The sequence below is a fragment of the Sander vitreus genome, chromosome 9 (genome assembly GCF_031162955.1).
Source record: "Sander vitreus isolate 19-12246 chromosome 9, sanVit1, whole genome shotgun sequence".
In the NCBI taxonomy this organism is placed as follows: Eukaryota; Metazoa; Chordata; class Actinopteri; order Perciformes; family Percidae; genus Sander; species Sander vitreus.
In genome coordinates, this window is record NC_135863.1 from 30052838 (window position 1) to 30069328 (window position 16491).

Below are 16491 nucleotides of genomic sequence, written 5' to 3' on the forward strand. Positions count from 1 at the left end.
GCTGACACTTTTGTCCAAAGCAACTTACAATTGCTATATATGTCAGAGGTTGCACGCCTCTGGAGCAACTAGGGGTTAAGTGTCTTGCTCAGGGACACATTGGTTGATGTGTCGCAGTGGGAATCGAACCCAAAGGCATGGATCATATCCACTGTGCCATCACCACCCCCACAATTAAATGTAGCCTTCACTTTCTCTTTCACTAGCTTCGGTTTTCCAGTGTACTACATGGTACTCACTCCCTCATTGCCAAAGAATGCAGCAGTGTTATTTACAGTAGGTGAATCTTACTCTCTGGTTCTAGTTGCAGTGTTTATAGGGCAGCAGCGGAGCCCTACCCACACTAGATGCGTAGGATTTTAAATAGCTGTCGGCTAGAGGAGTGAATGTTTGTTTGGTGCCTGATAAAGCAGGGTACTTTAATTATTGGCTATGAAGTTTATCTGTCTTTTGTATAAGGGGATTGCCGAGTGATTGCCGCGCATGCGCAAAACTTGATTCCGTTAGCTGTCAGAGTAGAATGTTTTCACCCTGTCCGTGGACCAAACTTAGCGCAGCGACAAGCGGCTAGCTTCGAAAATGTATCCAGAGGGAAACGGCGTACTGCGAACATTCGGACTTTTAAAACAACAAAATGTCTATAGCGAACTGTTTTCGGAAACTTGAGGTCTGTGAATACAAACGTGGACATAACTGTCGAAACCACACAAACGGTAACGTCTCCGCTGCTAAAGTTAACTACGGAGCTTTGTAAAGTTGGCACCGTCCTTCAAGAAGAGTATTATTTTTAGGTTTTGTACATATCAGTCATGAAAATGGCATACTTGTAAGTAACCATTAACTATGGTAGCTACTCTAACGACGGGTGTAGTGTAGAACCGGAGTAAAACAGGATTTAAAGGAGCTGGGCGGGTAGCCCGGCTGCTCCGTTGCGATGGGCAACCGCGGGATGGAGGATCTGATCCCGCTGGTCAACCGCCTTCAAGATGCCCTGAGCAGCGTGGGCCAGAGCTGCAGCCTCTACCTGCCGCAGATCGCTGTGGTGGGCGGCCAGAGCGCAGGCAAGAGCTCCGTGCTGGAAAACTTTGTGGGCAGGTAGGACACAATGAACTGTACAGCAAGCAACATGATCAACACAACCCTTGTTAACTGTACTTACTTTAGGTGGATAAGATTTACATGGCAAACTGTGCAATTTTCTAATAAAGCACCCTTTATCGTTTTGTGATAGATAGATAGATAGATACTTTATTCATCCCAAAGGGAAATTTTAGGCATCCATTAGCTTAGACAACCATAACACAACAAACACACATACACATATCTGACATACAGAAATGTAAAGAGTTAACAATTTGTGAAGTGATTACAAAGGTCTGGTATGGTCTGACCGTGTGATGCAATAACCATGAAAAGGTGCTATATGGTAGTGTGTGTGCAATGGGGGTAGTGCAAAAGTGAACAGTGCAGGGATTGAATATTATTAAATATTAACTATGACTATGAATAGACAAGAATGTAAACATAATAGAGTTGCTTGACAAGCAAGACAGTACATAATATACTTTAAGAACAATATATAACAGGGAATCAGTTATAAGTTATGAATTGTTAGCGGCTTTGTTCATATTAATAATGTAATTAATGAATTCATAATTTGGTTTTCCAGGTTGTGAATAATCCCTTTGGTACCTGTCCTGGACCAAAATCCATCAACAAGAAGCAGGGTATATAACTTTAGCTCTGAAGGCTATTAGAAAGCAAGAAACCTATCAGTTCACATTTATAAATGCATTTCTACCAAATGCAAACAATAAACATCTGCCAACAGTATTTCTCACAACCTGGCAATCCAGTAAGTGATTACTAAACATTAATAAAGTCATTAGTTTCCACTTAAAAACCCACTTCTTTCGAACAGCACCCATAAATGACCAAGACTTTAACCAAGATATGTATAAACAGTAAGTCACTTAAGTCACCCTAAATGACTGAATGACTTGAAAGACAATACTATTAGAAAGTGTTACCAAAAAATCCATTGTGCAATTTGACTAGTCCTGGCTAATTGTAATAAAATACTTGAATTTGTAATAATAGGCCTACTGCTATTTGCTTGTAATGCTAAAAGTACAGTCATGGGAGATGCTTAATACACAAAGGTTTTTTTTGGGATAGTTTTTCCTTATCCGATGCGAGGGTCAAAGGTAAGAGGGTGTTGTGTGCTGTACAGATTGTAAAGCCCTCTGAGGCAATTTTTAATTTGTGATATTGGTAGGCCTGCACGATAAATCGTTATAGAATCGCGATCTCGATTCACCCCTGTTCACGATTACATTTTTAAATGCCTTTTTTTTTTCTTTTTTTTTTTCCCTCCAATTAATTTATTGAAAGCATTTGACATTAACATGTTTTAATTATGTACAGACATGTTCAAGGAGTTCAGATAGAGCCTGTATCAGGGCCATATTTAGTTCAATGTGTGTATTATTTTTGGTAGCCTACTGTACTTAAATGTGCAATGTGCTATAGGTGCCAACAAAAATCTATGTTTGGTACTGCCCATTTGTTTTGTTTTGTCATGGTTCATGTGTGCAATAAACATTACACTTCGTGAGAATAGAATCGTGGCAGAGAATTGTGATTCATATTTTCCCCCGAATCGTGCAGCCCTGATATTGGGCTATAATGAAATGGACTTGACTTGACAAAGATCTGTGTTCCACTGTATTGAAACCAGGACTTCAGGCAATTAGTCAATTACAATGCACAGCTGAAATCACTGTTTTCATATAGCACTGTCTCCACCCAGCACTAGCTGTTTGAGTTGCTAGTCTGAAGTGGTGGATGCCTGAGGTGGCAGTGTTGGTATGACAGTAGCCAGTGTAGCACCTTATCTCACTGCAGGCTGTGTAGGTGTCGAGGAAGGGGAGGAGGTTAACATGGCTCCTGAAAACGTAATGGAATCAGCATTCTTTAAATTAATGTACAGTACACGACGCGTCCTAACCAAAACTGAGCTCCACAGAGCTTTGTTGAATTTACATCTTACTCTGACCTTTAACAGACTTCAAGGGCCTTAAAATAATGTAGACTAATCATGATTACCAGAGATTTTTGTATGGGTAAAGATGAAATGCAAGTAAGACTATTCAGTTCGTGAGGAGGAGAATAAGTGCTTCCACCCTGTCAGAAAAGAATGCTGGTGAGTAAGTGAGTCATTTCAGAGTTTCAAGACAGTGGAGCTCTGTTAAGTAAAGGAGGCGTATGTATTGTCCACATGGGTGTATGTATTGTCCACATGGGTGTATGTATTGTCCACAACAGCAGAAGGTGTGGCATTGCCAGAAACTATAGGACACTATTAATGCTTGCTTTCCCGATTGTGTATAATGATATTTTAACACATGCCTCAGTTCTTTGTCTCTGCTATGATTATGTTATTACACCCCTTTTGTGGGGGACTGTGCCAGCTATTTCATCTGGGACAGGATGCAGTAAAACAAACTTCCTGAATTTGATTTGATTAGGAAAGAGGAGGATATTTTCCTGTGCATTCGGTTTCCTTATAGTCAACACTATATTTAGTTTTTAGTCTTTATATATCCGTTTGGGCTGATCATATGGCAAAGCTTTTCTTAGCCTTCCTGACCGAGTTGCTGATAGTTGGATAGTATGTATGGCAACTAAAATACAACCAATATACAGCTGACTGTTAGTGCTCACAATATTTCACTACAGTGAGTTATCTGTGCATGTACAATATGTAAAGTCAATTAACTGGTCAAGCTAATGTTTCAGATTAAGATGCGAGATTGCATTGACGTCGAATGCATTGGCAGTGTGCGTGCGTGTGTGTGTGTGTCTGTGTGTGTTTATGTATCCTTCTCCAATTTAGTCTTTCTTCCCAAACAGAGACTTCCTTCCACGGGGTTCGGGAATTGTCACTCGCAGACCTTTAATCCTCCAGCTGCTTAGTGCTAACACTGGTAGGTAAGACACACATCATAGTCACTCATGCATGCTGGAAAGTGTCATTCTTAAGCTGCCTCCAGATGGCAGTATGATATTTTACAATGGCTGAGCCCGACTGGTGGGACAGTGCTGGAATTGTCATCATGTCCGACCAGCGGCTCTTTGCCTCATGACATCCCCCCCCCTCTCTCCCCCCTTTCCTGTCTTCAGCTATCCTATCTATTAAAGGCCAACAAATTAATCTTTAAAAGCAAAACGTTGCGGGCGTGATATTCCAAGATCCTCTAAAATTATGATGAATCAATCATTGTTTAACTCATTGATTGACTGATCCCCCCCCCCCCTCATTGTGTGTTTTTTCAGAGTACGGCGAATTTTTCCATTGCAAGGGAAAGAAGTTCACAGACTTTGATGAGATCCGCAAAGAGATCGAGGCAGAGACGCGCAGACTCACAGGATCCAATAAAGGCATCTCCCCTGTCCCCATCAACCTACGGATTTATTCACCACACGGTAACACAATGTGTACTCGTGTGGGTTCAATGCGACATATCCGTTCAAGGTCAATTTCTCTGACACATGTATGACCTGTGTGTTTATTTCTACTCTTCTGTGTGTTTGCAGTGCTGAACCTGACTCTTGTCGACCTGCCTGGCATCACCAAGGTGCCTGTAGGCGACCAGCCGGCAGACATAGAGTACCAGATACGAGACATGATCATGCAGTTCATCTGTAAGGAAAACTGTCTCATCCTGGCTGTCACGCCAGCTAACACTGACCTGGCCAACTCTGATGCACTCAAACTGGCCAAAGATGTTGACCCACAGGGTAAGCCCTGGGTGGGCTTGTAAAGTCTGTGGGGTTTGATTATGTCCTGAGAATAAGGCTCTACACACTAATGTCTTCATAGGGATACATGATCACATTATTACATTAAAAATATTAATGTCTAAAAGATTGAAAGACGTTGCCATATATTATTCATACTTCCACAGGTTATGAAATCCCATTTGGAGGCTATAAAATGTCCTCTTTTCTTCATCTTCTTTTCAGGCCAGCGCACAATTGGTGTAATCACTAAGCTGGACCTGATGGATGAAGGAACAGATGCCCGGAACATTCTAGAGAACAGGTTGCTTCCCCTGCGCAGAGGTGTGCTGCTTGTGTTTGTGGGCATACAGTATGTGTGTTTGCACATGCTTTTGTGTGTTGAGCCACCTAGCTGTAATACAGTCCCACTGCACCCAGTGGAGGCTCTTTGTAAAGGACTGACATTATGATTGTGTATGGAGTCAGCAGCCAGAGGCTCCGTCTCGGTCAAACTCTCATTCCCTCTATTCTTTTTCCTCTTCCTCTCTGCAGGGTTCATACGTTTTGAAAAAACCTGGAAAAGTTATGGAATTTGAAAAATGTAAATTCCAGGCCTGGAAAGGTTTTGGAAACATAACAAGACCCAGAAAGTTTTGGAAAAGTCATGGAATTTTTTTTTTTTAACACAGCATAATAATATGTGATTAATAAATGTATTGTCATGTCGTCCTAACCTCACCGTTCTATTCGGGGCGCGATATTACGACTCCCACTATGAACCACATAAATTGTCATTCATTTTATTGTTAAACCTCTGAGGGTAAACTTTAACACAGATTTTTATTCTTATTGTATAATGTCGACTGACATTTTCAGGAATACATAGTCATGGAAATTTGCCAAAAAGTCGTGGAAAAGTATTGGTTAAAATGTGTATGAACCCTGTCTCTGTCTGACTCTGTCTTTCTGTGTCCCTTGTTCACCATCTTTCTGTTTATCCATGTGCAGTATGCAGTATCTCTTTAACTTGTGCCATGTGTTGAAAGATGGTTATGCACTTTGAATAACATCACAGCAGTACTATTGAGTGTATGTCTGGACAATTGTTCGTGTGTGTGTGTGTGTGTGTGTGTGTGTGTGTGAGTATGAGTGTGAGCCTGAGCCTGAGTAAAGCACCACCAGGTGCTGGCCCCTTCATGCTTCTCCTACAGTGCTAATGCATTAACCATGGAAGCCCTAGTAGCAGCATAGAGCTGAAGCATTAGATAAGGAGCCTGGGGCTATTACATCTATTACTGTGCTAAATAGTGGATTCGGCCCGCTTTATATCACATGCTTTGCTGTTGAACAAACATATTTATTTCCTGCTTGTATGCTACAGTCTTAATGGAACAAATGGCGGTCTGGGAAGAGTTCCCAAGGACACGTCAGAAAATGCAAGTCAAATCTGTCTAACATCAGAGTCCTTGATTCTTCCTTCCTCTTGTTGCACATTGTCGTCCTTACAATGGTCACATGCTGTTCATTTCCCTTCTCATCCCCCCCCCCCCCCAGGTTACATAGGGGTGGTGAACCGCAGTCAGAAGGACATTGATGTGAAAAAGGATATTAAGGCAGCCCTGCTTGCAGAGAAGAAGTTCTTCCTTTCCCACCCAGCCTACAAACACATGGCTGAAAGCATGGGCACCCCATATTTACAAAGAATACTTAACCAGGTATACACACACACACACACACACACACACACACACACACACACACCTAGAGAAGTAAATACATTGTATTGTTTCTCATTATGTTTGTTTGCAGCAACTGACAAACCACATCCGGGACACTCTGCCAGCCTTCCGTACTCATCTGCAGGGCCAGCTTCAGGACTTGAATAAAGAGGCTGAAAAATGCAAACAGTTCAGTCCTGATGACCCTGGACAGAGAACCAAGACACTGCTACAGTCAGTCAATCATTCTGGAAGTGTCTGTTTGTACTCATTTGTTGTCTTTTAAATTGTTGGTATGTCAGGGTTTCTCCTGGTCTGTGTTTCTGTCTCCCAGGTCAGTTCAGCGCTTGGCTGTGGACTTTGAGAAGCTAATCGAGGGCTCGGGCGACAGAGTAGACACCGTTAATCTGTCAGGAGGTGCCCGGATCAACCGAATCTTCCATGAGCATTTCCCTAATGAACTGGTCAAGGTGTGTGTGTGTGTGTGTGTGTGTGTGTGTGTGTGTGTGTGTGTGTGTGTGTGTGTGTGTGTGTGTGTGTGTGTGTGTGTGTGTGTGTGTGTGTGTGTGTGTGTGTGTGTGTGTGTGTGTTTCTTAATGTGAATTTTGTTTGACTTTGTGCATAGGTAGCACTTGTCATACAGTAGCTCCATGAATACTAGGGGTGCACGATTCAGAAAATGTCACAATTCAATATTGATTTTTTTAGGCTCAAGATTCGATTCAAAAACGATTCTCGATTAAAAAAACGATTCACAGTATGTAAATGTAGTTACTTTTCCCATGTGATTGCAGTAGATATACAATTTAAAAGAAAAGAAACACAACAAATGAAATGTAGTTTGATATTACTTTATATGTCTTCATACAAAAATAAAAACTTTTGCAACTAAAAACTGCAAAGCTTTCAACTAAACTTAGCACAAAAAGTAAGGAAATTTGTGTTTGGTAGATTATTTCTCTGTGGTAACAATGCTTTTTGGCAATACATCTTATACTGTTGGAAAGCCTGTTTAGTTCCCTTTCAAATGGTGCCCCATTTGTAAGGAACATGCATTTGTGGGATGAGCAGCAGCGCTGAGTATGTGGGTTGCGCCCATGAAGGATTTGCCAAATCTTCTCTGCCATTGCCAAACAGGTTATTTTGCTGTTGCTATTGACACTTGTTTTGAGCTTCTGGTACCCCCAGGTGCTGCCAATCAGGTGCCTGATTTAGAGATTCTGCAACCAGTGGCAATCCCATATCTCCACAGTCTGGGACCGAACTCTATCCTCCAAGATGACAACGCTCGCCCCCACAGAGCGGGGTTTATCAGAGACTACCTCCAGAATGTGGGAGTGGAGAGGATGGAATGGCCTGCCAGCAGTCCTGACCTCAACCCCATTGAACACTCGTGGGATCAGCTTGGGCGTGCTGTTCGTGCCAGAGTGACCAACACAACCACTTTGGCTGACTTACAACAAATGCTGGTTGAAGAATGGGATGCCATCCCACAGCAGTGTGTGACCAGGCTGGTGACCAGCGTGAGGAGGAGGTGTCAGGCTGTTGTGGCTGTGTATGGTTCTTCCACACGCTACTGAGGCTATCTGTTTGTGAAATTAATAAATTGCCAATATGTCTTGTTTCTTCAAACTTCAATCATCCAATCCACCAAACACCGGGTCAATGGCAGAATAAGCTGTTTGGCATTGGCAGAGAAGATTTGGCAAAATGTTCATGGGCGCAACCCACATACTCAGCGCTGCTGCTCATCCCACAAATGCATGTTCCTTACAAATGGGGCACCCTTTGAAAGGGAACTAAACAGGCTTTCCAACAGTATAAGATTTATTGCCAAAAAGCATTGTTACCACAGAGAAATAATCTACCAAACACTAATTTCCTTACTTTTTGTGCTAAGTTTACATTTAATTCAAGTATTAAATAAAAAGAGCTTTTCGTTCAGAGTTCGGTGGGAGTTTAGAGCATTGAAAGAGTGCGTTGGTTGACTGGCATGTTAGGTACTTTAGGTTGTTGTTCGCCAACGTCTTTAATGTTAATCTCTGGGTGATGGCGTACCATGTGAGTTCTCAAGTTTGTGGTGTTTCCAAAATACTTAACTTTCGCTTTGCAAAGCCTGCATATAGCAAATCAATACCATTATTGTAATAAGAAGCAAGCATTCAAGTAAGGCCTTAGCTTGTCTCTCCTCTTTCATTAAATAAATCATCAGTTCTAGTTAGTAGTTCCGTCTTCCCCTCGAGGTTATAAAAGCCCAAATGTGCCCAAACTCTCGCCTTCCATGAGGAGGGAGCAGGTTGAATCATTCTTTCTGTGAGGTTTGCCATTGTTTGCGCCGACTAAACTACTTCCGCTGCACTCATTCTTCTTTTGATTATGGCAAGAGGGCCCAGGCGTCCGTGTGAATTGGACGCAGCGGCATCTTTGGGAATGCCGAGCTAAACTAATTTCAGGACAATAGTATACACGCCATTAAAAATTGAAAAAATATATATATATGAATCGATTTTTTTGAATTCTATGAATCAATTTTGTATCGGTAGAGCTTGAATCGCAATATGAATGTGAATCGATTTTTTTTTGCATGAATACTGTATGTGCATTAAAAACTGTGGTGCTAAAGTGGAATGAACCTCAGCCAAGTGCTCAACTCTGACTGACTGTGTACCGTGTTTGTCTTCAGATTGAGTTGGATGAGAGAAAGCTGCGGCGGGAGATCAACTATGCCATCAGAAACATCCATGGTGTCAGGTGTAGTAGAGTGTTCTGAACAAAATGCAAAGTGCCAAATGTTGTCATGTAATGTAATCATTTACAATTTTACCGTTACTGACATGTTTTGATCACTGCAGCCAATCTACCTTTTTTGTGTTTTTCTTGCTTTTCCTCCATCCCGCCTCTCTTTCCCTATAGGACGGGTCTGTTCACTCCTGATATGGCCTTTGAAGCCATAGTCAAAAAACAGATATCAAGGCTAAAGGGGCCGTGTATTCAATTTGTAGACACGGTCAGTCAAGAACTAATCTCCACTGTGTACCAGTGTATCAACAAGGTATAAAAGTGTGTGTGTGTGTGTGTGTGTGTGTGTGTGTGTGTGTGTGTGTCATGTGCGATGAACTGTAAATTTTGGGTGTCAAAACTGTCTCATGTCTTACTTCTGGCCTGTTTTACTCTCTATAGCTCAGTTCCTTTCCCAAACTGCAAGATGAGACCGAGAGAATTGTAACCACTGAAATACGAGAGCAAGAGAGTAAATGCAAAGATCAGGTCATTCACACACAGCTGGACATTGCATTTAGTTTTTTCGATAACTCTACTGGATTATTAAGTTTTGTGTGTTTCTCTAGTTAATGAATGTCTGCTCTATTCAGATCGTGTTGCTCATTGACATACAGCTTGCCTACATAAACACCAAACATGAAGATTTCATTGGCTTCACTAAGTGAGTAACCTCATCATTTTTAAACTATAAAGTTAACTATGAATTCTAACTAAGTAAATAACATTAGCTCTTCCTCTTTGTCAGTGCCCAGCAGACATACAACCAAAGCAACAAGAAGAATGCTGCAGGGATGGCAGGAAACCATGTAAGACTTTTAATAGCACTGCATTTATATACTGTATATGTCCATGCTAACCAAGGGGCGTTTGAGACGGTGATGGCAACATACGGCTCATTGGTCCCTTCACTTTGGTCAAAGTGAATATCTCAACAACTATTTAATAAATTGCCATTACATTTGATAAAAACAAACACTCATGATCCCCAGAAAAATTACTATCTACAGTAGTAATAATAAATTGAATTTGTGTAGCGCTTTTCATGGACTCAAAGTCGCTTTACAGGGCAGGGTACAACAAAACAAAAGAAAACAAAACAAAACAAGATTCAGGCACAGATGACAAGGGAAGGGGCGTGGGGCTACGGATAGGCAGAGGTGAAGAGATGGGTCTCAAGGCGGGACTGGAAGATGTTGAGGGACTCAGAGGTGCGGATCTCTTGGGGGAGGGAGTTCCAGAGCCTGGGAGCTGCCCTGGAGAAGGCTCTGTCCCCAAAACTGCGGAGGTTGGACTTGTGGACGGAGAGGAGACCAGCTGAGGTGGGTCTGAGGGACCGCGAGGGTTGGTACGGGGAGAGGAGGTCAGTGAGGTATGAGGGGGCCAGATGGTGGGGGGGCTTTGTAGGTGAGGACCAGGATTTTGTAGATGATCCGGTGGGAGATGGGAAGCCAGTGGAGTTGTTATAGGACTGGAGTGATGTGATGCCAAGGAGAAGTGAGTTGCAGTAGTCCAGTCGGGAGGAGATGAAGGCATGAGTGAGTCTTTCAGCAGCAGGGGGTGTGAGAGAGGGTCTGATTTTGGCGATGTTGCGGAGGTGAAAGAAGGAGGTTTTAATGACGTGGCGGATGTGGGGCTCAAGAGAGAGGGTAGAATCAAAGATCACGCCAAGGTTGCGGGCCTAGGGAGATGGGGAGACAATGGTGTCGTCGATGGTGAGAGTGGGGTTAGTGTCACAAGAAGGTTCAACTTCCAACTAAATACTGCAAGATATTCCAACATCTCATACCATAAAGATTCTTGCTTTAGCACCATCACCCTTAGGCCATGGACATCCACTTTTTGTCTTGTTTACCCTCCTTCTTATTCAGAATCATCTTTGTCAATTTTAAGCAAAACAAACTTGAGTATGTGCATGACAGTGTGCTCTTCTGAAATTATATTTGCAGAGATGTTACTTTACTGCCATTGGTTCTCTACAGCGCAACATTTGAGTGTGCACTAAATTAAGTAAATGTTTTCCATCTATCTTACTCTACCCCCCCCGTCTCACCATCCCATGTGTTACACATTAATCAGCATTAATCAGAATTCACAGCTGCAGACAAATTAGATATTTTGTGATTTTACTGGAGGGGATTTAGGTTCCAATCATGCAACCAGAGTTGATCTTGGCTTCTCATAGGAATGCAGGCAAGCAAAAATGAGGCATTTCCGTGTGTGTTTTTTCTCAATCTGTTATGATGAATACGTATGTAACATAATATTTATGTGACACATTTGAAAGCAGGCATAATTAAAAACACGATCCCAGTATGATTTAGTCAGGAGCCTTCATGTGTGATGATGAGAACAGCAGTACATTTTAACCACAGCTTAAGAAGTTAAAAAAATGTTGGAAGTTATTTACACAATCACTCATGTTGCTTTGATAGTAGTTATCTATTCAGTTATCAATATCAGTGTCACCAGTGAATATTTCCCCAATATAACGAAAACATTAACTCTGCTCCCTCATCTCCTGTTTTTCTCCAGGGTGCGGTCCCTCCTTCCAGACTCGTAGTAGGAGACCAATCTCTTTAAGCCTATTTACTCACTGCTGCCTCTACTGGAAATATTTGTGTGCAGGATTCAAGCTTAAGGGTTGTGGGTTGGCATGCGACCAATGGCAGCAAACATGCACACTGGCAAATGGCTTGTTGTAGCTTTGTTAATCATGTATTTCACCATCTGAAACTGATACACTGCTAACTCTTTTCCTCTTACAGTTACAGTTAGCAGTATTCTCTCTCTGTCTCAAACTAATACTCTTTACTCCCTCTGCAGTCCCGCTGCTTCATAAATATGTGCAGATGTTAATATTTTCCTAGTCTGCAGGATGTCTATGTCAGTTTTTGGTATCTTTATGTCATGTCAAACTTCCTGTTCCCTTATTCACGCACATTCATCTTTCTTCTAGTCTTTCGCATTCCTGTTTCTATTTCCACATATGGGTTGTTACTTTTGTTTATATGCTTACTTTGAATGTGTACCTATGCATCTAGTCTTCTTTTTGACCAATTACGTCCACGTTAGTGAAGCGTTTTGGTGATTTGGCCATGGCTACATAATCTATGTCATATATCTCACAACTGTCTAACCTGCAAAAATCCAATTTTTCCTACCATTTTTCAACTGTTTACTCTTATTTTCATCAGCAGGAGTCCACTCTCATTGTGTGACCTGCTTTGCACATCTCTATACTGTATGAGTTATACCTTGCTATCTCATTTTCAATCAATCTGTTCTCTGAATGCCATTGTGATGGTCCTGTCTTTCCCGCCATCTGAGCTCCTTCCTTACCCTTGGCTGTTGTGCAGGTCATACGCAAGGGCTGGCTGACCATCAGCAACATCAGCATCATGAAAGGTGGAGCCAAGGAATACTGGTTTATCCTCAGTGCAGAGAGCCTGTCCTGGTTCAAGGATGATGAGGTGAGGCATTCACACTCACACTTGAAACAAATAGATCACACCGAGACATTTTTTGAGCGCAAACTCAATAAATAAGAAAATACTTAAGTCAAAACGCAGCAGCACACTGTTTATTAACACAAGTTTATTAACACATATCTCAGCTTGAAACAGCATGTTAATTGGGAGGTTGAGAGATAATTAAGTAGAAGGGGAAATCCCTCATCTGTTGATATTGTTGTCACAGTTTCCGTATGTATTGATGTAAATCGGAAGAGCTTGTGGCGCTCTGTTCTGATGTCAGTGGGGCTGCCATCTGTCTGCCTGTCTGTGCCTGCTGTACAGGAGCAGAAGGTCTGCACAGCAAGTGTAGACAGGCAGACACACCACAACAGTCTCGTCCTGTCACAGTCAATGTCATGGTAGGAAGGAAGGGCAAAGTGCAGGAAGTGAGATCAGAAGAGGGGAACACATCACAACATTTGCATATGGACATAAACAAGTACCTGTAAACGCTCACATCTGGATAAAAACGCTGGACAGTGTTGCTGTGGATGGAATTAAGTTGTGTATTGTTTGACAGACAATATTTGACAGAATTTAGTGGTTTGGTACAATGTTTTTACAAATAAGTTATTGTTCTTGGTAACCGTACTAAAATGGCTCCAAGGCCGTGTTAAGGATCAAACTAAACAGACGGACCCTGTCTTTATGGAAGCTTTGTGACATATGACAACAATAAAACATAACTAAAAGAGCATCTTTAAACCTGTTTCTCTGTCCAGCTAACTTGCTTTTCTCTCCTGCCACCTGGACCTGCTATTGAGCCCCTTCCATTTCCCCCATTCATTCCTCTGAAGCCCCCCCTCCCCATTCGTCCCGCTCACTCTTCCCCTTACTCCCCCTTTTCTTTCCTCTTCTGGGAGTTCAGGCATTTGGAGCGGCTCACTCTGACACAGCTGGAGCTGCCCCAAGCCAAACTAAGACACACACATACACACACATGCATGCACGCACAAACACACACACACACACACACACACACACACACACACACACACACACACACACACACAGTGGACAGACTTGTATATACAGTATGCAGTACACATGCAGAGTCTGATGTAAACAAACTGGCATGCAAATAGTGGAGAAAAATATACACTCTCTCAGACAGACACACAGTCACTTTTCAGATAAACACTGGATCTCTTGAACACAGTGTTCCCAGACACAGCCCCAGGCATGCATATTGTACACACACAATGTTATAGGTTTTCCTTTCGCTGTCATCTACAAAGAAGACTTAGCACATCTGCGAAAAATAATACAAAGACAGGAGAGCAAATATCTGTTGACCACATCAGAGCAACAAACTTTGGCTGTCTGAGTATCACGATAAAACACGCATGTTTCACTCTAAGGTTTGAAGCTAATATAAAAGTCTAAACCTTTAACTCATTTTGATTCAGTTGGACTAGTCTGTGTTTCATCTTTGTACCTCCTCACTACGTTGGATGTCTTATCAGCTGTGTTTGGAAGGCCTGAGTGCAAAATCAGTCACCCATATTATTACAGAAGATCAGAGCTATCTTTCCACGTGCGTGTGTGCGTGCGTGTGCGTGTGTGTGCGCACACGCACAGTCACACAAGCCAAGCTTCTGCTTCTTCTCTCTTGCAGTTCCCGCTCTCACTCTCCCCGCCCACACTACCTTCCACAGACATTTATTTTTTCTTTGACTACTGACCCCCTCTTTTTTTAATTTTTGTCTTTCTTTACCTCTGTCGCCTTTTCCTCGTCCTTTCTCCCCCTCTCTCTGTCTCTCCCTCTTTCTCTTTCTCCCCCTCTCTGTGGTTGGCAGTCTCCCTGGGACTGTGCACATTCCTGGCTGGAAAATCTGAAGCTTTGTCCAAACACCAGCTTCCAAGATCTGCCCAGAGAAATCCCACATGGCTGTTTCTACACTGCAGACCTCCCCTTTTGACTCCCCCCCTCTCCTCTCAACTCCTCCACAGTGTCTCTCAGAGATACTCCCCTCACCCCCCAAAACCCCCCTCATCCCTTTCAACCTCCCCTCTCCATCCCTGTCCATTGCGTCTATACTCCAATTATTTCAACGTTGTTTAGGCCGTATGGTACATCTCCTTTTTGTGTACCTAAACTGAGATTGCAGCATAATAGTTTAGGGTTTAATCTCCACAGCACACTGAACAGACATACATTCCTTCACCCCACAACTGCCAGGGCTCCACCAGGCAGTCTGAAGAAAAACAGACGGCTCATGCAGACACACTTAATCTACATGCTCGCCTCTGTGTATAGGTGTGTGTGCCTGTTCCATATCTCAAATCCATTAGGTCTCGAGGAAGAGGAGACACAGCAGCTCTGATGTATGATACTTCATGACACCACTGGGAATTTGACAGACAGACACACACACACACACACACACACACACACACACACACACACACACACACACACACACACACACACACACACACACACACACTCACACACACAAAACAGTGCCATGATGTCTGTGAACACAAGAGTTATATTGCACATGCAGGAACTCAAAATACCCAATGAGAGGCACTCTGAAAAGAACATCTGTTAGTTTAGAGCTTCTCTACAATGAATGTGTGTAAAAAAAAAAAAAAAAAAAAAAAAAAGTTCAATTAGTAAGCTAGTTTATAGCTAAGTATTGGTAAAACAACAGTCAGTCACAAGTTATAGCTTCTCTTGCTTACATGAGATGCATGTAAACTACTCTGCCTTGTACGTAGATATCACTCCCCATTAACAAAGACACTTAATTCAGGGTGACAAATGCTACAAAATGGATGTCATTGCGCTTGACTTAAAATAAAGAGTTGAAAGCTGCTGATAGTGAATGCACATATAAAGGCATTTGCACCCATTTAAGCAAGAAACAACAGAGAATATTAGACCCAAGATTTGTCTCAGTGTAGAGTACATGCAGGTTTTCACGTTGTCCTGAGTCTTGCTGCTGAAGCACTTCCTTGCACAGTCTAACCAATGTGCAGACTACTGTACACCAGTAAGATCCTGAACAGGTAGTCTGAACACTGGGATGACGGAGCAGGACCCTTTCTAACTTTCTCTTCGGCCTCCCATTTCCCTGCTCTGGCTGTTAGCTAGCAGTCCTGCCAGCGGCGGAGGGGATTCGGAAAAAGATTTTCCTCTGTTATTCTCTTCTTTCTTATCCTGTGTCGGGGCTGGGCCACAAGGCGAGGGGTCTCGCACACATCAGACTTCCACTCATATGGGTGTCCCTCCTCCGAAGATGTGAGTGTATCTTTAGTCGGGCGTCCGCAGGGCTGTGTCCCGGCGTAGTATCCAGTCTTGACGTGGCACATTTACTCATTCAGCTAGGGATCTGCCTGTTCTCTCGGAGAAGTCATAGGGAAATACGGGGAGTGAGAGAATGAGAGAGAGAGAGAGTTAGGGAGGAACTTAGCAGCCATATATGGGTTGATGGGACCCATGGGGAATCAACTTTGGACTGGTCTGCAGTTTCTCCCCACTTCTCCTGCACACTTTCTCCTGCTCTCTATGTTCCTCAACCCTTCCTCTTCTACTCTAGCAAAATCCACCTCCCTCTATGCCTCTGTCCACCTCTATCCCTCCTCTTCCTCTCTTCATCATCTCTACTTTCTATTTCTAACCCATCAGAGCACCCTATACTCTCTCCAGTCTCCTCCCCCTCTGTCCAAAGCGATGCCAGATGTTG

At 42.7% G+C, this 16491-nt stretch overlaps 1 protein-coding gene across 3 annotated transcripts in view; it reads left to right on the forward strand.

Moving 5' to 3' along the window:
- The first annotated feature begins 50 nt into the window (after positions 1 to 50).
- Positions 51 to 16491, forward strand: part of dnm3a (dynamin 3a) — a 23945-nt gene continuing 7504 nt past the window's right edge. The window contains exons 1-15 of one of the 3 annotated variants that reach the window (XM_078259614.1): positions 51 to 1095; positions 3916 to 3989; positions 4339 to 4488; positions 4600 to 4803; positions 5029 to 5127; positions 6340 to 6500; positions 6595 to 6737; positions 6838 to 6973; positions 9187 to 9254; positions 9417 to 9555; positions 9684 to 9770; positions 9875 to 9945; positions 10030 to 10090; positions 11817 to 11843; positions 12641 to 12754. In XM_078259614.1, the coding sequence (XP_078115740.1) occupies positions 935 to 1095; positions 3916 to 3989; positions 4339 to 4488; positions 4600 to 4803; positions 5029 to 5127; positions 6340 to 6500; positions 6595 to 6737; positions 6838 to 6973; positions 9187 to 9254; positions 9417 to 9555; positions 9684 to 9770; positions 9875 to 9945; positions 10030 to 10090; positions 11817 to 11843; positions 12641 to 12754 (1695 nt within the window). In that variant the 5' untranslated portion in view covers positions 51 to 934. The remainder of the gene's footprint in view (positions 1096 to 3915; positions 3990 to 4338; positions 4489 to 4599; positions 4804 to 5028; positions 5128 to 6339; positions 6501 to 6594; positions 6738 to 6837; positions 6974 to 9186; positions 9255 to 9416; positions 9556 to 9683; positions 9771 to 9874; positions 9946 to 10029; positions 10091 to 11816; positions 11844 to 12640; positions 12755 to 16491) is intronic. The other 2 variants (XM_078259616.1, XM_078259615.1) reach the window with 2 other exon arrangements.